General features: G+C 42.9%; 1 protein-coding gene across 12 annotated transcripts in view; it reads left to right on the top strand.

Moving 5' to 3' along the window:
• The window catches only part of KLF12 (KLF transcription factor 12), a 254,133-nt gene that overhangs the window by 153,061 nt on the left and 78,096 nt on the right, over positions 1 to 22,976 (top strand). For all 12 annotated transcript variants that reach the window (XM_063335585.1, XM_063335567.1, XM_063335560.1 and 9 more), the window contains 2 exons: positions 4,148 to 4,691; positions 20,652 to 20,787. In XM_063335585.1, the coding sequence (XP_063191655.1) occupies positions 4,148 to 4,691; positions 20,652 to 20,787 (680 nt within the window). The remainder of the gene's footprint in view (positions 1 to 4,147; positions 4,692 to 20,651; positions 20,788 to 22,976) is intronic.

Below are 22,976 nucleotides of genomic sequence, written 5' to 3'. Positions count from 1 at the left end.
TGAACCCTTTCTAACCCACCAAATTCTCTGGAAGCTGCTAAACTCTCGAAAACAGAGTTTAGACCCCTAAAAACAAAGCAAAGTTTGCAAAACCAACACAGACACTTTTGGGAGCCCGATGGGGAAAACCTATTTCAGACGCCCAACCTAGCAATCAGCTGATCCCACACCACCACAAGAAGCCCAGTTCACTAGATGGGGATGGAAATGCAGGAATAAAGAGACAGAAGAAAAAACATGCAACCATTTGTTTTTCATCCAATTGACTTTATGAGCTGACAGAATGGCTGAAGCGATACCTCTGAATATCCCAGCCGTAGCGTTGTGATCGTCTCAATTAGAAAATATGTGATTCTGTTAAATAAAACTAATGGCAACACTCATCGTCTAGGGAAATGAACAGTTAATTCTCAGTTAATAATGTTCCAGGGAGATGCTAAGCAATGGTGTGCTGAGAATTCAGCCATCCCTTTTGGCTCCTCTTCGTCATGTAGTTCCTAATTCTGGAATAGTCATCATCAATTAGGAAAGTTTGCTAATACCATCCCTTTTCAGAAAGTAATGATGATTTAATGTTCAAAGTTTTGATTCAAATACAGTTTAAGTAGATCTTTGGCAGCTTAGATAAAATCTGAGATCTTGGAGAAACATCTATGCCACTCATAGGTCACTGTAAGGGAGCGTGAGTTGTTGGGGTAGATCTCTTTGTTCACTGCACCAGAACAAAATGTAACACTTTTTTATAATTTTTATCTTGAGTATGGGATGTACAAGCCTGTTTTGGTAAGGATTCTGCTGTGGTTTGTAATGTCGACTGACATCAGTCACAGCCTGAATTTACCAAAGAAAGGGCATTCTTAGTCTTAGAGTTTTGGCAGGGAAAGGAGGTCATTGAAGGGCATACCAGTTTTCATCCTCTTTAGAGAAATTAATGAAGGGATTGTAAAGGTTTCAAGTTTAGTCCACTACTGAAGACTGAAATAATAATATCAACTGTATTACTGTAGTACGTAGAGATTGCATGGCCCCTCCAGCAGCTCTGGAAAAGAAGAGGGTACCTACTAAAAGGCAGATGCAATATAAGGAATATACAGTACAAAAGTAAACGCAGACGGGCTATTAAAAGAGAAAGTGATTTGTATGGTAGACTGCAGTTACATGATCTATTTTCCTGCGGTTCTTTTTAATCCCCCAAAGACTAGGTGTAATTACTGTAGTAAAACAAAGGCCTGTTCTTTGCACAGCGTAGAAGAATCTGTAAGTCATGACCTGTGCTTTGTCTCAAAGACAGTTGACTCTATCCATGGAACAAGTACTTTGTGTGACGTCAGATACATGAGGGTTTGGGATCTTTCCTTACCCTTCCTGTAAGGGGCCTGATGCTGCAAAGACAGGTGGGGCTTTGGGGCAGACCGCACTCAGTTTGGTGATGGACTGCTTTCGAAGTCCATGTGGATCCCTTGTATCCAGTCTCAGAAATATCCCGGAAATCAGAAGACTCCTGGGAGCAGTCTGACATGACATCAAGACCCTGGTGCCCTGAGAGCACTTCAGTGTTCTCTGAAGAGCAACGGAGGTCCATCCTTCAGCTCACCAAGTAACAGGTTGTGCTGCTGAGGCAGGCAGCATTAGGTCAACCTGAAATCTGCCTCTGGCACCCAGGAGAAGCCTGAAAATACATCAACGTGTAGGATTTCCTCCATGTCACATTCATCTGCCTTGTGGATGGAGCTGGCAATTCATATTGCTTCTAGATGCCCCTTGGCCAGCCATGTACACAAGGGGATCCCTCATCTCCCTTGTACATGAGTTGATCCCGTTTATTCCCCTTCTCTCAAACGTTTAAGATACAAGATGATGCCTTTGGCCTCTGAAGATTTGGGTATAGCCTGTGCAGGTGTCCCTCTCCGCCTTGCCTTCACTCTCTCACCAATCTGTTTAGTCCAGCAGAACCAGCCTGTTTCTGCATTGCATCTATAAGACTTGTGGAGATTTGACAAATGAACTACTTGCGCCATGTATGTTTATGGTTTTGTCTTTATCCTGGCATGTATGGTGTGCCTAATGCGAAATCTCATTCCTGACGGTAGCCTGGATGAGGTGTTTTGGGGGAAGGTACTGGGAATCATCACTGGGGAATTACAGGCAGATTTGCCTTCTTGAGGAAGAAATTTCATAACCTTGTCACTTGTCACTGGTTATACACTTTGAAATGTGACCTGTTCTTCACTCCGTGTTCTTTTTTAGCAGAAGAACTTCCTATTGTCTTTATAAAGGGATTTTTTTGCTTTTGTTATTTGTATTACAGCGGAACAGCAGGGTCCAGAGGCCGGATGAATTGGGGTCCCTTTGTTTTAAGTTGATTTGTGTATGAATAGAGGAAGAGACTCGCTGTTCCAGAGATGTTCTTGCTTTCAAATGGAGGGAAATTTCAGATCCAAAAACCAGTCTAAATCAGCTGAATAGATGGGATCTACCAGAACATCTCATCTTTCAGCATGCCAGGGATAATATCCACTTAGTTTGTTATTATTACAATTTTTAATATTAGAGTTTCTATTTTCCTTTTGCAATAAAACTCCCTTCTGTGATGAAATTTGGCTCTGACTCAAAACCAGGAGGGTTCTCCATGAAAATATTTAACATAGTTGATTATAAAAATCCCAAAGTGAATTCATAGCTTGCTTGATAGACAAACTGCAATATTTGTGGCTTAACTATTTCTGACTTAACATTTTAGATACCTAGTAAATACTGTAATTTAGAGATCGAGAGAATGCATTTAGAGCTGCTTAGGTACCATAAAAAGATGGCTTGTTAGATGTGTATATGGAATAATTGCTTTGGGTCAAGTGAGGTTTGAAGTAGCTTGGCAAGCGTTTATTTATCGAGGTTGGTTTTCCGTACTACAGCACATAACGGCACGTGCGTGCCTGTGGAGAAGCTCTGCTGCAGTGCAGTGCCATGGAGGTACTCAGCTGCGGAGCTGAGAGCTGTGCTTTGTCTTACTACCAGGTTATCGATGGGCATTCCCTTCCTAGCTCTGCCTATTGAAAATTACTTGAAAAAACATTTTTAAAGAGTAGTTATTAATGATGCACTGTCAAAAAGAGAAGATATAGCAAAATGAGCTTCTCCAGGGATCTATCTTTGGCCTAGCGTTATTCAAAAATTCTATTAACCTCTTTGATGGTGAAAATAAGGAATAAAACTATAAAAATAGCAGATTGCAGCAGTCTAGAATAAATTTAGACCAACCAGCTTTGAAAGAGTTGGTCTAAAGCACATAATTATTTTGTGAAGTCAGGAAAATTGTTCTTAATTAGTATGGAAAAATGAAAAAAAAATTAAAATCGTAACAATGGGAAAGGCTATCTAGTGTGCTAAATCAGAATAATGAATTGCTGTAGCCGTTGCTGCCTGTACCAGGACAGCCATACGAACGCGGGGCTCTTTTCTGACCTGTAAGGTCATTATGTGTGACCATGCAGAATGCAAAAAGTCAAACACTGAACTGAAGGGACTGTGTTTAGCGTAAGGCAGTGCCTTGTGAAAAGCGATGTGGACAAAACTACAAAGATCGCTGCGAAGAGCAAATGAGTGCTAAGGCTTGTTCTTTTAAAGGTGAGTTATGACAGAAAGAAGCAGCAAGGTCTGCCTACTCCAGAAGAAGGTAGGCAAGGAGGGGGAAATTAGAGTCTTTGAGCATGCAGAAAGGGGTTTGAAAAATGGTAGTGACCAGTTTTTCTTCATGTCCATTGGAGATGACACAAGAGAGTAACTCTGTAGCTTAAAGTTAGACGTTGGAAAGAAATGTCCTGTGCATATGAATAGTGGCTACCTGTGGAGACCTTAAAATTTTTGTCACTGATGCCTTTGCATAGTGCAAAGGAACAGGGTGATTTTGTACAGTTAATCCTGCCACCTTCTAAGAAATGAGTTTAGAACTTACTTTTTTTTAATATTCTGTTCAAACTGAATAATCTGTGCTTTCTATCATGATTTGTCCTTTAAAATTATGAGCTGACACAAAGGAAATAAATCCTGTGGGTCTCATGACCAAGTTGTGTGATACCTGTTAGCAATTGGGTGTGCAAATCATCTTTAGCCACATATGTAACTATGTCCTTTTGTCCTTCCTCAACAGTCTCCAAACGTCCACAACTACCCAGATATGGAGGCTGTACCCTTGTTACTAAACAACATGAAGGCAGACCCCGTGGAGGATTCATTATCTACAGACCATTTCCAAACACAGACTGAACCAGTGGACTTGTCAATAAACAAAGCCAGGTCATCCCCTACAGCAGCTTCATCTTCACCAGTTTCCATGACAGCATCAGCCTCCTCCCCTTCTTCTACTTCTACTTCTTCTTCTTCTAGTCGACCAGCTTCATCACCCACAGTAATAACATCAGTATCCTCAGCAGCGTCTGTACCGTCAGTATTAACTCCAGGTCCTCTTGTGGCCTCTGCGTCTGGTGTTGGAGGCCAGCAGTTTTTGCACATTATCCATCCAGTACCACCTTCAAGCCCCATGAACTTGCAGTCCAACAAAATGAGTCACGTGCACCGTATCCCTGTGGTGGTACAGTCGGTACCTGTTGTCTATACAGCGGTGAGATCACCTGGGAATATGAACAACACTATAGTAGTACCACTGTTGGAGGATGGGAGAAGCCACGTCAAAGGTAAGGTGGAACCAGTTTTGTGCATCTGTGGCGGATCTAAAGCTGTTCTTTTGTGAGGAAAAACATAGCAATGCTGTGACGGTGGCTCGTTTACAAACTTACAGGGTCGTTTGCTGAAGAGATATTTAACTTACATTGTTGGGAGGAACCTTTAAAAGTCTTATTCCAGATGTTCTTTAAAATAAATAAATATTCTTATAAAGATGGAGGTCAGAAGTGGTGTTAGATGCTCAGACAACTCATGGCAAGTTTTTGTCCTGAGAGGAATAAATCCTCCCCAGAAGTGGAAGAAATTGGTCAGTGAAATAATGACAATGTGTAAAACATCATAGACGAACATAAAAAGCTCACCAGGTGATACAGATTTGGGAAGAGAAGGGAAGTCAGAGAGGCTGTTTCTATACAAAGAGAAAGCAATTGATGGGCTGTTGGAACGTGCAAAGGAAAGGCTTTTGGACCAAGGAGCGGTAGCAGATGCAGAGAGGTAGGTTTTATTAAGCTCAAGGAGTGGCAGTGGAATACTTTGAATTAGGTTTCTTCATCCAGATTAAACAGCAGAAAGGAAGGAAGCCACACGGAGTGTATATGTTGGGAATGAACTTTGCAGACACAGGACCTGAGAGGCACATGGAGGTGTGAAGGGAGGAAGAAAGCACACGCCAGAAGGACAGATACACTCTTGGAGAGGTGTCCAAAGAACACAGAAAGGAGAGCTGGAGAGCAAGAAAAAACAAGAACGTAACAGTTACCGAGGGAGCAAAGACTTGTTAGAGATGGTGACATGATGGGTGGAGGAAGTAAAGAGAAAACAGATGTGCGCAGATACTTGGAAGGCATAGCTCTATAAAGAAGGCATTAGCAACAGAGATGGGAACATGAGGAAAGGAATGAGAGAGACTCATTTCAAGGTTCATCACATGTGAGTGAATAAAATATGGCTAATTCTCCCCTGAAATGAGGTATTGCGTGAGGCGGAAAGGGAGGGTACTGACAGGTAATCTTATTTTAGGGCTTATGAGACTACAAGGCATTTAGTAATACATCTTATAACATCTCTTACGTACCTAATTGCATAATGAACGGGTCTCTACACCTAAAAGACTTTTTTTCTTCAACTCTCCTGTCTGGTTTTGATATACTGGCGACTGTGTATAATTACACAGGACTACAGTGATGGGTCATTCTGATGTTTAGTAGCATCCTGTTGTCCATAAATCTTTGGTTCTCCTCCTGTTCCCTCAGTACCCGAGTGTGGACTGTGTGCCCTCTCCTCAGGCTCGGACATAGGAAGTGAGCTCACAGCTGATCTGGGTTTTGTTTTAAGCCTCAAAATGACAGTTTAAGAAGTTTTATTGCACTTCATACAGTGACGTGATTTCAGGACTTAGCGCTGTTATGTCAAAAAATGATGAATGAAAGCAGAGCTTTTTGCCATGTTGTCTGGGAAAAATTAAAAAAGGGAAGTTTTAGTCTGTGTTTTGGTTTTGGAGCATTGAGCTGCACCTGACCTTCAGCTCATCCAGAATTTTTCCCGTTTGTTTTCTTTTCAGAGGTGCTAGTTGGCTCTGGTAGTAGTCTCCTCTATAGGAAGCACCTCCTGATCTTGTAAAACTGGAACTTTATTACCCCAGTTTTGTCAACAAAATTCCAGAATTTAACGTGCCATAGGGATTTCAGCCCACAAGCTCCAGGCCTCCTGAGCTGCCCTGACAGTATCGCCTCTGTGCTGTTATTGGCAGAGATCATTAACCAGTCCTGCAGCACTTACTAATGTACAGCTGAAGAAAAAGAAGAGATTAAACATTCTTTAATTTTTTTTCTCATCAGTTGTACCCATTTTGCTATCGCTAATTCTTTTGATGTTCAGGTTAATTTGAGTAAATACGATAGAAGAATAATGGGCAGCAGTCCACTCTAGGCAGTCATCTTTTGTCAGCTTTCACTGGAGTGTGTTTTTCTTTCTTTAATGTAAAACAATATAAATAGTAAAATTCAATGATGTTGCATAAATTTAATGATTAAATAAATTTCATATATGCATAGACTGTCTTCCCTTCGGTGGTCAGCTTTTGTGCTGAAAACAAGAAATAAATGTACACAGATGCCAACAGGACATTGCTGTCAGATTGAATTGGTTGCCAATCCTCTACCAGCTGAAGGAGAAATGCACTTTCAGAATCATCCAGAGTCACTACTTTCAACTTTAACATGAACATTGATTATTCTCGGAAACGAAAATATACTCCTGCTGAAACAAAGTCGATCCACAGATAGCATCGGCAGCATTTGTCTCATAATCCCTGTGTTGTTGCTGCTTTGGGAGCTAAATCAGAGACCACGTTGATGATCCAGAGGTGTGGTTGGGAAGCACTTAAAGTTATATTTTATATTAGCCTGTATCCAAGTCCTCTTCACTCTAATGAAATTTAGACACTTTCCTGAACAGAGGTCCTTTCAATGCCAAAATTAATGAAAATTACATTAGACTTAAGTTCAGACCTCTCCTCTTTTTCTAGACACAGGTACTTAGGGGCAAAATGCAGGAAACAGCATACAGAGAAAGGTTTTTTCCTTGTTATTCCCAGTTCTGTTTTACTCATGCTAAATTTTCCTCTTCCTTCCAGGTTTGACTAGGACCATTTCATTGTTAATTTTAATGCAAAACCTTCTCAGACCACCACCATCCCTCTAATCCTGCCTCCAGATGTTTTGCTCGGGTGGCTTTCTGCTTCTCCTGATGCTTTCCAGTCCACCTTCCTCTCTTGGACAAAATTCTCATCCTGGCAGCTGCTTTTCTGAGCAAATACTTCTTTCTTCATGTTCTGTTTGAATTCTCTCTTTCCTCCAGCACAAGAAATCGCTACCTCCTTTTCTGTTTCCCCCTATTTTTCTATTTTTCCATTTTTTTCTACTCCTTGCCATCTTGCTGACTGTTCTTTGAGTGCCAGTTTCAGCAGCCCTGCTTCATCTCTCCCTCTTTATCTGTTAATATTTCTAACCCCTACTGTCATCTCTTCCTCTGCCACTGTGCATCCTTCTTGGTGGCATCATTCATCCTGGCGTTCTTCGTCACACCTTCCTTCAGCCGAGCCTCAGTTCTCCTTTTCTGCCTCCCAATGTGCTGCTCGTTTCTGCTCTCTGTCCTGCCTCCTCTCTCCTATTTTTCACTTGCAAGGTTTCCCATTAAATCAAACCAGTTCTGCAGCACTGATAACCAGGCGGGTTTGCAGAGAATTAACTCTTGTGTATATGAGCTGTTGGCAGCATTCCGTCAGGTCCTGTGCCATGCGCTACACCCTGAGGGGGGCAACAGAATCTGAGAGTATCACGAGGGAGGTGATTCTGCCCCTCTACTTCTGCTCTGGTGAGACCCCACCTGGATTACCGCATCCAGCTCTGGAGTCCTCACCACAAGAAGGACATGGACTTGTTGGAACGGGTCCAGCGGAGGGCCATGAAGATGATCAGAGGGCTGGAGCACCTCTCCTATGAGGACAGGCTGGGAGAGTTGGGGTTGTTCAGCCTGGAGAAGAGAAGGCTCCGGGGAGACCTTATAGCAGCCTTCCAGTACCTGAAGGGGGCCTCCAGGAGAGATGGGGAGGGACTCTTTATCAGGGAGTGTAATGATAGGACAAGGGGTAACGGTTTCAAACCGAAGGAGGGTAGATTTAGATTGGATATTAGAAAGAAATTCTTTACAATGAGGATGGTGAGGCTGGAACCGGCTGCACAGGGAGGCTGTGGATTCCCCATCCCTGGAAGTGTTCAAGGCCAGGCTGGGTGAGGCTTTGAGCAGCCTGGTCTAGTGGGAGGTGTCCCTGCCCAGGGCAGGGGGGTTGGAACTAGATGATCTTTAAGGTCCCTTCCAACCCAAACCATTCTGTGATTCTATAACTTTATAATTCTATGCTACAAAAGCACCCTTCTGTCAGATTGATGCTTTTGCAGGGTAAAAACCTCTCAGCTCACCCTCTGGGGAGGAGGCACCCCAGGTAGACCCCCAAAGTGGAGGGTCTCTGTGTGCTGCTCCAGTACCACCAGCCCAGTTGTGCAAGTTGCCCCCTACAACCTTATTTGAAATGTGCAAACCATAGTAATGCATTGGGGCAGGGAGGGGACAGAAGCCAGGCACAAGTTCCTTTGCCACCCCCTACAACATGGCGAAGAGACGAAGTTCGCTTCCTTCAGTGGGCACCACTGTTGTCCTCTCATCCAAAGCCTTACGAAGCGCTTGGAGACTTTTTTCTGCGTTGGAGTAGGTGGTGACCACTAGACATTATTACACGTTAAAGTATTCCAGAGCACTAAAATACCATTAAAAACTCTCTCCTCGCCTTTTTTCTCCCTGTTGGGCAATGGTGAGGGTTGCTAAAAGGTATAATTAAGAGGCACAGCAGGTAGCAGCACCTATAGATAAGGTTGCCTGATGATTTCCGTTAAAACCCTGTCTTCAGTTGCTCAGTCTGTCTATATGTTAACCATTTAGACTAACATTTTCCATGCCGTATGTATGCCTCAGGCTATTTCTTTTTTCTCGTTTTCTTTCTTTTTGAGGAAAGTTTCAGGGAAAAAACTATTCCACTCTTCCTGAGAGTGAGTGTAGAGGAAAAAAAAAATGTAGCATTTTCTATGTTGAAAAATTTATTCCAGCTTTTTTTGGTGAAAAACTCTAGAACCTCTCTGTGCCATGAACCTCAAGTTTGGTTTGGACCATTGTCCTTTTTTTTGGTCTTCTTAAGCACTTGCGGAAACCAAATGAAATTTGGAGATCTGAAAAAATATATGAGTCCCCTTAAAGGGCAAAGCAAAAAAATTTGTGGCTGAGAAAAGGCAAGGAGGAGGTTGGAAGGGGCTGGGCAGTAGGGAGAGGGGCAGAATGGAAGGGTGTGGGGTAGAAAAGGAGAGGTGGTGAGATGGCTACGGATGTGTGAATATGTTCAGGAGGAAAAGTGGGAAAAGATTGGAGACTGAGGAAGGGGAAGAAGCAAAAGGAGGGTAGAAAAGAGATCTGGGCAGGGTGAAGGGGAACAAGGAGAGGCTAGGACATACAGGAGTGAAAAGGCCCGCCATGGGAGGAACATGTTAACCCTACAAACTCTGGTCCCATTAGCCTTCAACTGCTTCACTTTCAGAAGACATCCATGAATACTACTGGCAAACCATGTCCTTCTAGCAGCAGATTTTGTCAAAGATAATACCCCTAAAAATTGTTTTCTGTAGTTCAGCAGAGTTAACTCCATTCATTGAAGGGCCTTTTAGAAGCTCCCTCCTGATGTGGGTGCACCAAGGACCTGTGCAACTTTGATATTTCTGGGTTTTTGCGTTCCAAGTTTCTGGGTTCTCTCTCTTATTGGTTTTAAAATTTTCAAAAGATACCACCAGTTGCAATATCCAGTGTTAAGAACATTATAAATTTAAATTTTCCAACTGAACTTCATCCACTTCCCATGTAGTACACATCCATAGTGACATAGGTGTGGATGGTTTTTATGTTACTCTGTCTGTGTATAGACCTAGCAGACATAGTTTTCACCATTTACACCTGCCATATTCCTCACTGTGGATACATTAATAAGTAGTAAAAATGCAGTACCTTTTGCTACAGATTTTTCTGCGACTTAAAACAGGTCATACCACTAGATTACATTATCCACTGCCCTTGGGTTTTCTTTAAGTACAGCTGTTATTTCTGCCTCCTGTAAAGTTTATTCCACAAAAGTAAACGCAATTTGTAGTACGAAGTTAGAAATTTAGAGAACCGTTCCGTATGTTTAAAGGTCAGATTATATGGTCTGTTTGTATAAATTCTGCTATGGAAGAGACTCTTAATTAAAACCAGAAGTGTTGCCTTTTTTATTTCATGTGAAGTGATTATCCTTTCTACATTTTAGTAGATGGTTATTTTGGATTTGAATTGCATTGAGGTGCAGAGTTTCTACTTTAGCTGTAATTTTTTTGTTGTTACGCACAAAAAACGTCTGCGCCTGTACGTATTCCAACCTGTCCGCCTCCACCCTCCTGCTTCGCAAAACGTTGAATCTCTTTCCCCCTCTTTGCTTGGTTTTTCTGGAAGAAATAGTAGTAGTTCTTGGGAAGGAGAAGCAGGTTGGCAATGGCTATCTGGGAAGAGAAGCAGGCAGAGGAGAGGCTTGCGTTCAGGGTGGGACCTGCGTTACTGGAGATGGTGCATATATTTAAGAACTAGAGTAAATAGTAATTCTTGCCAGAATAAGAGTTAAAACACAGGTTACAAGATATGCTGTGGTATTTCAAATTGAGAAGGAGGATTGCTTGAAGACAAAGTAGCTTGGGTTGACTACGGGGAATCCCATAAACAGTCTTCTGCTTAAATCTCCAGAAAAGTCATATTTCTGGTGACTCATTAGTAACAAGCTTAGGTTTTTTCACTACAGAAGCATATGTTCTTCTAAGATTTATCAACAGTGGATTTAACACCATGTATGTTTCTAACTACAGGCAGGTTTGGGGAAGGGAGTGAGGTAGATGTGTATTCCAACTTCATTTGTGAAGCCCAGCATAAGGAGGATGAAGTCCATTTGCTCATATCCTGAGGCCCGGCACCTTTTGGAAGCTGTTAATTCCTTCTCTTCCATGCAAAGAAGGCCTCTGGTCCTTCAGCTCTGTCCTCTCACCAGGGCTGAGCTTTGATCTGGTTGTTGTTATCCTGCAAATTTGGACCAGCAGAAACATGTGCATAAAACTCCTCATTTATTCTATCCCTGCCTTGGGTTTTATTGTGCCTTGGACCAACCTGCTGGAAACTTTCTGGTGTCTAAAATATCTCTAGACTGTTGCAGTGTGTAAGTTGCAATCTGCTACTGTTTTGTAGTGGCTTTGTAATATTTTACTTAATATTAAATATTTTCTGTCCTTATTGTTTTCCCTGCATACTTTTGGTGATAGAGTATTTGTATATTGGATGCTCAGTGAGATATAAATCTCAGTAGTCTCAGTAGTTTGGTTTTTTGTGTGTAGATGAGGTCTCGTGTTATTCACATAGCTTAGAAAGAGGAAAGTCCTTTGCTTAAAAAAAATGGTGTTGTATGTTTATGTATACAACCGAGTGACAGAAATGCTTAAATATGTGCATATATTACATCTGTGCAATCACTCTCACCTCTGTATTTCTCCACACAGCTATTCTTTTACAGGTTTATGGCAAATTATTTGACTGGTGAAATGATTTTAAATATTGCCTTTGATTGGATCATAGCAATTAATATTCTCTGGTAGATTAGTTACACTGTGCATTCAGTGCCAATTCCCATTCTCTGTGAACCATAGCTGTGCGGGGTGCAGTTAACTGCTCTAGCCATATAGTCCCATAAAATCTCAATAAAATCTGAAAACTGTGGAGTATGGGTAATCTTGCTATAAATTGTAATAAAAATTACCCCTGTAGACTCTATATTCTGACCATTAAGTTCATGGATACTGCTGCTTTGTACATAAAGTTTTATGAAATAAATTGACCAATTCTGTTGCCCCTACCAGACACCAGGTTGTTTTGATTGAAAATCTGATAGGTGCACTCAGAGCGTTTTCCAGTGCATAAAGCACTTGTAATGAACTTTAAATAGGAAGAAAAATGCCCTATATGTGCATCGTGTAGTATGGACCATCTTAGGAGGAGAAAATAATGAATACCATCATTCCTGTGCATTTGTTAGGTCCATAAAGCCACGATTTGGTTTCCTAAAACTCATTAAGTAAACCTGACTATAACACTTCATCTCTGAGGGCATCATTTCAAATAGCTCCTATACATCTGCATCTGGAAGTGTTGCCTCCATTGGTAAAAACATACAGCAGTGTGTGTGACATTCTCCTTTGATCTTGTCCTCCCGGGGAAATCCGTGTTGGGCTCGTGTTATCTAAAAAAACTGCCAAGAAGTGGGATGTTCAGTTGCTTCAGACATCAGGCTATGGTGTGAGGCTGGGCCTGCAGGGTGGTAAAACCCATTTTCCAAGAGTTAGCTGAGAAGGATAGAGATGAGTCAGTCCCTCTGCTTGGCATTTGATCCACCCAGATGCACATTTTTATCAGAGGTATTTGAAACAGTGGCAGTTCAAGAAACAGCAAAAGAAGTCACTGTTGGCCAGCAGTTTCCTTCTTGCAATATTTCAGGTACCAAACTGTGCCGTATGTCAAATGTAGAGATTGAAGTTATGGTTTAGACGTTACAGTATTTATAACTGTTGGCAGATTTCTGGTTTTAATGGTGATTACTGTCTCCCCCTGTGAATTACTCCTCTTCCAGATTTGACCACTGGGGCTATGCGGCCAAATAGCATTTTCTTCAGCGTTGCTGCAAGGGTCCAAGATGCCTCTATGGCATTAAGCCAACGGTGGCAAGCAGGGAGAGAGTGGGAGCAAGCAAGGCCATGCAATGCTTTTGCTGTTGTCCCATCTTTGGGCACTTACTGAGATCCCCCAGACGCTTTTGTTCCTTTCCCAGAAAACCAAGGAATGACAGAGTCACTTGGCAAAGGCTCCTCTCCACCTCTTCCCAGCAAGGAGTGGGTCCACAGTGGCTCAAAGGGGCACCAAGCCACTTTCCTCTGCCAGGGCTGGTGCCCCAGCATCTGGCAAGAGGAAGGAGGGTGGCTCACACTGCTGAATTCCCCATGTGGTCCACTGAGGTTGGTGGGCTCAGCACCCCTGAAGACACCCATCTGCCTCTGCTGGCTGTATGGGAGGGTTGGGGCGGTTCTATTTGCAGTGGAACGTGCCTGAGGACAGGAGGTGAGAGGGTCTTCCCTCCTCTCCCAGCGTCATCCAGCTCCTGATGTCCGGGGCTCTGAGAGAGGACAGGGTGAGAGAGGACAGGGTAAGACAGGACAGGGGATGATGGAAATGTACTGTTAGGTGCTGCTGGGTCATGGGGTCATTGCGAGTGGCAGATTATTATTAGGTTCAAACTACTTCTTTCGCAGTGTTTCTGATGCTGGCAGATCAACAGCGTATTGTCCTAAAGCATGAGGGGCATATAATTATCTTAACCATATTTTCCAATACTTCTGAGTCCAAGACTTCTGGGAGTCTGGCAGCAAATGTCGCTTTGTTACTTCAGTCCTTCGTGCTCTGCAAACACACGGGCACACATGTGTGTAACAGCAGTACTAATGAGTGTTAACAGCAGTACTAATGAGATTCTTGTAAATGTTAATTCTGGGGTGTGGGGTAGCATTTGGCTTTCCGTTCCTCATGGTGGTTAGTGCAAAGCAACCATTGCTTCCAGCTAGAGATAATCTTCTTCTACCTGCCGTATGCCAGCATGCACTGGAAGCAACTGGAGAGCAGTTCCTAAGGCAGACATTTGGCAATAGCAAGCATAACTCTTTCTGGTTTATTTGAGGTACCTCAGAACTATTCATTTATGCATCATTTAAACTTCCATTGCAATAAAAATCTGCGCCTATGTTTGCGAGAGCAAATACGTCATCGTAGCATGGATCAGAGCTAGCAAGACCAGAGGGGACTCCCCACCATCAAGGCTGACATCTCACCTAACACAGAGGCCTTGGCATTACACTTGGGGGGTCCCACGTCAGATGTCTCCCTGCTGCAGACCTGTGTCACCCTGCAAGTGGCCATCCGGTCTTGTGGGCGGATTTCAGGGCTGCTTGGAAATCTGTCATGAGCAATCACTTTGATTAGCAGGTTGTGTATTAGGCATCCTTTAGAGAAAGCACGGTGGTGAGTTTAACACGTGAAACAAAAGCAAGCAGACTCTGAATTTGGAAATCCTTTCAAAAAGCAGAGATAGATTTTTAATTATTTCAAGAAAGCAGCTAAGCATAATTCAGTTTTTATTATGTTCTGGTGTATCAGCAGGCCTACATGTATCTATGTTTACAAAGTTATTAGCCGAGAAGTTAATTTAATGCAGAAAACTGAGGTATTAAGATAAAATGAGCCAGAGGCTTCAATATTTCAGGGTGCTGGAATTTTTTCTTTCTATTTTCACACCAACAAGCATCATCTCATAATGAGTCATTTCAGCATTAGTTAATACTATGTGGCTTAGCTATAAAGAGGGGCGAAAATCCTGATGGTTACTTAGTTTTCTTCTGCTTTTAAATATTTCATTCATCTTTAACCCAAGGGGCTCATATTTGCCTTTAAATCAAAGATAGTGTATAGACGTGAAATTACTTCTAGTGGGTCGTCGTGAGCCTACTGATGGGATGAATTTTCATCCCTTTCACTCGCAGGAAATTTGACGGGAGGAAATAAATCAGGCTGCGGTAACGGAAAACTGCCAGCGTTGATAGCAGTGTGTTAGTGTATGGGCCTTTTCATGCCAAGAAGGGCACAGATTTAGGCCGCTTGCATGCATCCAACTGCAGGATTTTTGGCAGTGCTTGGCCTTGGTTGACCACATCAGAGCACTTGAGCTGCGTATCCCTAAATAATCGCTGGGAAGAAGCGAAGCGATAAGGACATACTTGAGTGGGACCCAAATATGACAGACAGAGAGATAGCATTTACCCAATAGCCTAGTAACACCAGCACGGGTGTGAGAAGTGAGAGGTGGTGTGCTGGGCTCTGGTCAGCCTGGAGAGATTGAAATCTGCAGTCCCCACTTCCCATGAGATGCCCCGATGTGGGCATGAGCACCAGTTTAGAGAGTGGAGAAGGAGAAAAATGCCCTGATGGCATGGTCCTGTGCTCAGGTTATTCCCCTGGGAAGGTGGAGGCTGTGTCCTGTTCTGAGGGGTTCATCTGCCCTTAGCAGCCGGCAGGCTGCATCCTTCTTGGAGATTCTGCTTCCATGACATGGCTAATCCTGTACCATGTCAAGGCTGACAGAGCCATATCTGCCAGAAAACACAAATTCAATCAGTGCTCATTAGAAAGTTGCTGTGCATGTTTAAATCCGTTCCAGCATTGTAGAAGGGGCAGTTTTGTCCTGAGAAATAGGATCAGGTAATGTTTTGCCCCCACCGCCATCATAAATTTTAAAGCCAAAAACTGTTCAGTTCAATAGAAATAGAAGCAAGCTTATGTCTGATCCAGATCAGATTTCTTCCTGCTGGCAACTGACAGTTGGCAGATACAATATTAATGATGGTAGACCAAGTTCTGGAGTATTTACAGGCTGATATGTGCCTTATGTGAGACCCATTTGCACATCTTGCCTTAAAACTAGTGCAGGGAGTGAATTCGCTCATCCCGCCCAAAGGGAAACTCCGTTTTGGTACAGTTTGGCAAAGGGGCCATTGAGAAGTGATTGCATACATGTACACGCATCAAGAGCAATTCTCTGTACTTTCTTTAGCAAAAAGGATCATTGTTACTTGAGGCTAACAAGGATGGAAAGCAACGTGGCCGCTTGCAGCCTTCAGCACTTGCAGACATTCTTAAATAACTCCCCTGGCTCACCAGTCTTTTCAGCATGGAGTGCTAACAGCTTGCTTCTGTAGCTCCTGTGCACTCTTTCAATGACACCTTTGTCCCACGAAAGCAGTCTCTGACTCGTTTCTTTTTGCTTGCCTCGCCTTAGCCTCATTCACACTTCACAAAACCACCGGATAGCTCTGTCGGACAAATCTCACCTTTCAAGAGCAGTAGCAAGGGCAAGAAAACCAGCTTATTTTTAAGGCTTGAGCTTTATTAATGAAATGTGTCTGCCTGTGATAGGAGGGACTTAATTCAGTGACCCAGCTGGGTCCCTTCTGAAGCCGTGGTCCTAAGTTCAAGGAAAAGCTTGGTCATCAGAGGAAGGTACAGCACAAAGGGAGGTTGAAATGCGCTGGCATGTTTTGTGGGCTCTCCTCCACGTTGCTTGCCAATTGCATTCCATTACTCACTTGTCCTCCACCTTTTTCGTCTCATTTGCTAAATTATCTCTTGCCTGCATCTCTTCATTCTTCCCCCATTTGATGTTCGTTAGGCCAGTAATTACTCTTAATTCAGTGTTTATGAACTGCGGCTGGTATTTATAAACCTTGGTGCCAGCAGTTCGACAGTTGTTCTTAGATGTCCAAGAGAAAGTCAAAGCTGTTGACATAAGTAGGAGTTGTGAACTCTGAATGTACAAAAATCCTGTACTGCAGTTTGCGCACTGTAGTGAGCGGTGAGGAGGAGATATCTGTTAGGCTTTTGTCCACTTGGTTATTCACATGGCTCATTTTGCGGAGGAGAATAGCTTTAAAGGCTGTTTTTCCCTGCAGCAGCTGCAGCTGTGCTGATGAGAAAACAGGGCAGTTTACACCAGCCGGCAGCAGTGAAGTTCAGCCTCCTGGTTAGTCACCTCGGCTCCCCAGTGCGTCGGCCACCCAAGTCCGCCAGCTGAGAAGAGGTCACAAATGGAGAAGGAGACAAAAACCAATGTGTATGCAGGCCAACATTAAAATATAAGGGAATAATCCCTAGATCGTTCTATAATTTAATTACCATCTTTAGTTAGGTTAGCTGCAAAAATACTACAGAAAATGTCCTTGAATTGCCCACCTTTGAATTTGCCCACTGATAAGTTTCCATTCCTCGCCTTTTGTTCTCGCCATGCTCAAGTGTCGCGGCACCTCGTGATGTGCTCAAACGTTGGCAACTGGTGGGGCACACCGTGCCCAGTGGGCCAAATTATCCCTAGGAGGAAAAGCACAACCCCACTGGCAACTTTGTGGCTACGTTAGGAGTATACAGAGTAGGATTTACCTCGCTGAGCAGAAACTGAGAGAAGGTAGTGTCTTTATGTAATTGAGAGTTTTCATCCTAGAAAATTCCTCTGGTAATCTCAAACCAACATCAAATATCATAGGAGTGTCAATAATATCATAAGAGCTGACAGTCAGCAATAATAATGAAACAGCGTGTTTTAAAAGCAACAAAAGTATGTAAGCTTTTTCATATCCATTTATAATGTCTCGTTTTATGTACATGTATTCGCACCTAAGTGATCAAAATTCATGTATAATTGTATTACAGACTAAATTCTGTAACAACTTCAGTGATTTCAAGTTAGGCTTAGGTTTAAATGTTAAGAAAGTTTCTGAGCTAGCTACTTAAAACTTTTGCTGTAGTCTAAATCAGATTAAGCCATCATTAATAAAGTATCACATACATAGGTTTTTGTTATAGTTTTAATTTTATTTACAAACATTAGCTTTCACAAAAGCATCATGTATAGCAACATTTAAATATTGGGCAGATACAAACATGCAATTTGTTGTAATGAGATTCACTTTAAGAAAAACTGAAGAAGTAATGAAATAAGTACATACTTAGCTCATACTTAAAGTTGCTTTTAAGAAGGAACAATAGGGAACGAGACATCCTCAGAAATGGTTCAGTGGCTCCTAAATCAAATACTAGATTATCCCTATGCTCAGATACTCATTGAGTACTATCATGTGTAAGCCGTGATTTTAAGAAACACAGTCAGAATGGTGCTCTTTCTATCTAAAACAATTAAATGTTTTGAACAATTTCTAAGTGGCTGAACGTTTGTCTCATGCAGATCGTTGTTCATTGTCAACAGTCTTTGCTTTGATAAACAAAAGGTGTTTTCTTTTCCACACAGGAAGAAATAATAAGCAGTCCAAATCTAGCCAGTATTACTGAGGCGCCTAAACTCTGCTAGCAGAAGGCTCACAGGAGTCACACTGCGCATCTGTAAATACACTGTGCTTCCAGAAGGGGTTGTTGCATCAGCTTGCTGAACATATTTTAATAGTGTTTTCTTTATGAAGTTCTTTAACATTAAAAAAATGCAGCTGAAGGGTAGTTATAATCACTCACTGTTCTTTTACTCAGAGGTGGTTCACAGTTAAGACATAAATTAAAATTTAAGACCAACTTTCCCTTGAGTCATCACTCATTTGGAGAGGGCTTTCTTTTCGAGAGCCCAGCTATCCATCAGTGCTACTTTTATGGCTGCACAGCTCCTGGAGTGTCCACAGCCCTCCCATTCTTCAGTGTAACTCAGTCCCTTTTCTAGAGTCAGCGAACACGGTAACATAAGAAACATGCCAAAATGGTAAATTTAACTGTGACTTTTGGAGCTGCTGTCTGTCCGTAGGCTCACTGATCTCTAACAGGAGCCTGTGATACCTGTTGTCCAGGGCTGTGGTTAGCCAGAGCTGAGTAGGAATGACAGCTACCTTTCTGGAAAAGCGTGTTGCAACACCCAGAAAGTGTCTCTGACACTGCAGTACAGGAGAGCACAAACTCAACAGTTAGCTTTTTAAAGAAATAATCTTGGATTCCTCTTATTTCACCTGGCCAAACAAAACAAACATGTATTTAAACAAATCTCTTTGCCTGTCTTCCCCTTCCATCTTCTCCCTTGCAGGGTCAGGCATCTCTCCAGTTTTGCTCTCTACTCCAGCTGCTTTCGGTGTCTCTCAGCACTTAGTAAATCCTATGCGGTATTTCATGGGTGAGGGGAAATGTCTGTTTCTTTACATCACCTCCAGGTTTGTCCCTGGGTCTGTCCCCTGACACAAGCAACCCCACCTTTCTCTCAGGACTATCCCAGGTCACACGTTTGCCCCACAGCGCCCCTCAAACCTATCTCTTGGTTTCCTCCCCTTGCCTGTATGTGAGTTGGGCTTGCTTCCCTTTGGAGGGAAGCAGCCAGGATAAGAAGGAAGGCAGGTAGCCTACTTTTCTGCTTTCCTCTTCTTTCCCATCTCTTTTTGGCACAACACTTAACTCTTGGTGGGTTGATCTTGGCTGGCTGCCAGGCGCCCACCCAGCCGCTCTCACACTCTCTCTCCTCAATGAGACAGGGAGGAAAAATAAGGTGGAAGTACTCATGGGAGGAGATAAAGACAGGGAGGTCACCCACCAATTACTGTCACGGACAAAACAGACTTGACTTAGGGAAAAGTAATTCAATTTCTTCCCTATTAAAAATAGATTAGGATGGTAAGAACCAGCCCCCTCCCCACTTTTTCCTGGGCTCAGCTTCACTCCTTCATTCATGGGGATGGGGAATGGGAGCTGTAGTGAGTCCACAGCAGCTCCTCTCTGCTGTTCCTTCCTCCCCTGCTCCACCATGGTGTCTTCAGGTGAAGAGGAATCCCTGCTCCACCATGGAGAAGCACCTCCTCCCCTCCTTCCCCTCTCACCTTGGTGTCTGCAGGGCTGTTTCTTACACTTTCTTCCTCACTCTGCCTGCATGGCATTTTTTTTTTGCCCTTTTTTAAACCTGCTTTCCCTCAGGTGACGCCATTTTGGCTGCGGGGCTGGTTGGTTGAAGTTAACTGTTAATTGGAGTTAACTGGAGGGACATGAGTCCCAACCTCGTATCTCATGATGGACAGTCAAAATCAAAGACGGCTACTGAAATTTTGCTGTAAAATTTACTCTCGAGTGTGCTGTGTTGTACAAAGCAGACACAGCCCTTTCTTTCCGCTTTCTGAAGACAGCCAGACTCTTTATCATGGAGTGTAGCGATAGGACAAGGGGTAATGGTTTTAAACTGCAAGAGGGTACATTTAGACTAGATATTAAGAAGAAATTCTTTACTGTGAGGGTGGCGAGGCACTGGAACAAGTTGCCCAGAGAAGTTGCGGATGCCCCATCCCTGGAAGTGTTCAGGGCCAGGCTGGATGGGGCTTTGAGCAGCCTGGTCTAGCGGGAGGTGTCCCTGCCCATGGCAGGGGCATTGGAACTAGATGATCTTTTAGGTTCCTTCCAACTCTAACCACTCTACGATTCTATGAATAAGTAACCTGAGGGTAACCTGGGTTTTTTGATTAATATTGTGTGTGCAGTTCTATTTCAGGTCGGATGGATGGGTTGGTGCAGCCTGCGTGCCGCGGGAAATGCTTGGGCCTGGCTGTAGGCGTCCTCGGCGAATCCATCACCGGGTTCGGGACGCTCGGCACAAGCCGTGCCATCCGGCCCGAGCGAGTGGATGTGTTGTTCTGGGACAAGATTAATTTCAGCACGCTCATATTAATCCATTATATGTCTCTTTCCAGCACAAATGGACCCCCGAGGCCTATCTCCCAGACAAATTAAAAGTGACAGTGATGATGACGACCTGCCAAATGTGACCTTAGATAGCGTTAATGAAACTGGATCTACAGCGCTCTCCATAGCCAGAGCAGTACAAGAGTAAGTATCACATTCCCAGAGTGAGATGAGTGTGACTGAGGTGCTCCCGGGCCGATGGAGGCACTATCCCTCGGTGGCGGCGCGGGGGTGTCCCCCCCGGCTGTGGGCCGACATGCCTGCCAGCATCTCTGCTGCGTAGCTTCCTTCCCTGTGGGAAGAGATGGCTGTATCTCTCCTCTCCCTCCGATTCTCTTTTCCTTTCTTTCTCTCTGCTCTCATTATTAGGTAAAGTTTCAAATTGAAATTGGTTTTCCCCCCCCCCTTTATTTACTTGCAAAGCTTGCGGTGTTTTTATATCCTCTCCAAAGGGAGACCAGGTTAGACTTTCACTCAAAAAACATTGATTTTTTTTCTTAACTGAAAGCAGCACCAAGAAGTTTCTTCTAGTTGCTGTCAGAGAGGAGCTACCTACATTTCTCCTGAAGGACAGTGTCATTGAAAGGAAATTAGCGAGGGGCTTTGAACAATTTTTCCGTTGCTGTTATTTTTCTGTGTACTTTTACTCACTGGATGGACAGGTGATCTCTTAATTTAATGTCTGTATTGCTTGTTTAAAAAAAAGAAAAAGTTTATGATAAGCATTAGCAATTCTGTAGATGCATGAGCTTGCTCAGTCACTGTATCAGCTGGAAGGGAACCAACTGTGAGGTAAATAAGTATTAATATCCCCATTTTATAGGTGAGGAAAATGAGGTTATGCGTAAAGGTCACCCTGTAGGTCTGAAGCAGAGCTGGAAATAGAACTAGAGCCTCCAGGCACTGAAGCCTGTGCTAGACCCACAGAACATACTACTTTATCTGAGAGGTTCAAAATATGGGCGTTCTTTATGTTTTTAAGTGGGAAGGGATATAATAAAGGCCATTAGACATTGTTATTATGTAATTTATTATAGATGCATTTTAAATATCTTCTCTAAAATTATTTAGTTTTGCTTTGTTTTCCTGGCCATCGGTAGCCAAAAGCGCTAATGTTTCCAAAGCAATGTCCTATTTGCTTAGAGGAAACTAAGCCGTGTTTGAGGAGGAACTACTTTTTTGGGAGTTTCACCAGACATCCACTAACTGATTTTCTAGTCAAGCGGAGTAACCTCAAACCTATATTCCTCTTAAGAAAAGAGGAAGGGCAAGGCAAGGTGTTGACTCTCACTCTAATTAGCAAGCTCCCCTCCTGGCCGTGATAAAAGAAGGGAAGGCTTCTTCAGCAGTGACACTATTGCTTCATAGACAGGCCTCACGCATATTTTGAATTCACTAGTTACAACACAAGGCCCTGAAGTGCTAAGTATTTTTCTCTCAGTTTATAGCACACATAATAATCCAGAAAAAATAAAGCAACCTGTCATGATTTTGCACTAAATAGTTCTGTCTAATTAATGAAAAGAGGAAGCAGGGGGTGCTAGCAAATACTTCTAACATACGACTGGCAGGCACATACTGTTCTTTGTGATTGATATTGCTGGAACACTTAGTGATTTGGTCAAACCATGAACGGCTTATTTAGCTTTTCCACAATGCATTCCACAGTTTGTAAAGGTAAATGTGTTGAATATTACTTGGCTGGCTCTGGAGCTTAAGAATTAAATTAAGAAATTTAATAATATAACATCAACTCATCCTTGTTACAGGTTTTATTTAAACAATCATCTGTTAGTTTATTTCAAAAGCCCCATTAGGAAAATCTAATTTGACTGTGATCTGCAATTTGTCTTCTTCATTCTCAGTCACAGACATTACACATACAGCTGTTGAGCTGAAAAGAGATGTTAGCACATTGTACCGACTCCACTCAATCCATTTCTTTCTTGGTCTGTAATAAGCACCTTACAGGCAGGCTCTATTCTTAATTTAGGCATCTAACATGTACCTTAGTATTAAATGTTTAGCAAAGCAGTCCACCGAAAATAAAAGCCCGCATTCTACGTACCCTCGTTGCAGAGACGAAAGTGCCTTTGAAGCCTTCCAAAGGGAGATCCTGTGTGCTCAATTTCAATGTCTAAACTTAGCAGACAGGAATTTCCTCTGAGGACGTGGAAAGGCACCTACTGTTCTGCTGAATAACTGGACAGTGTAGGGGCATGCATAGAAAGACTGCTTCTGTAGGCAGTGAAGCGTAGGTCTAAGCTAAGTGCCTTACTGAGGTAGGCTGGACCTCAGAGTCTAGAAGACTGTCCCACAGAGTGTGTTCTTAA

Source organism: Chroicocephalus ridibundus, chromosome 1 (assembly GCF_963924245.1).
Source record: "Chroicocephalus ridibundus chromosome 1, bChrRid1.1, whole genome shotgun sequence".
NCBI classification, from domain to species: domain Eukaryota; kingdom Metazoa; phylum Chordata; class Aves; order Charadriiformes; family Laridae; genus Chroicocephalus; species Chroicocephalus ridibundus.
This window is presented reverse-complemented; position numbering and strand designations above follow the sequence as displayed.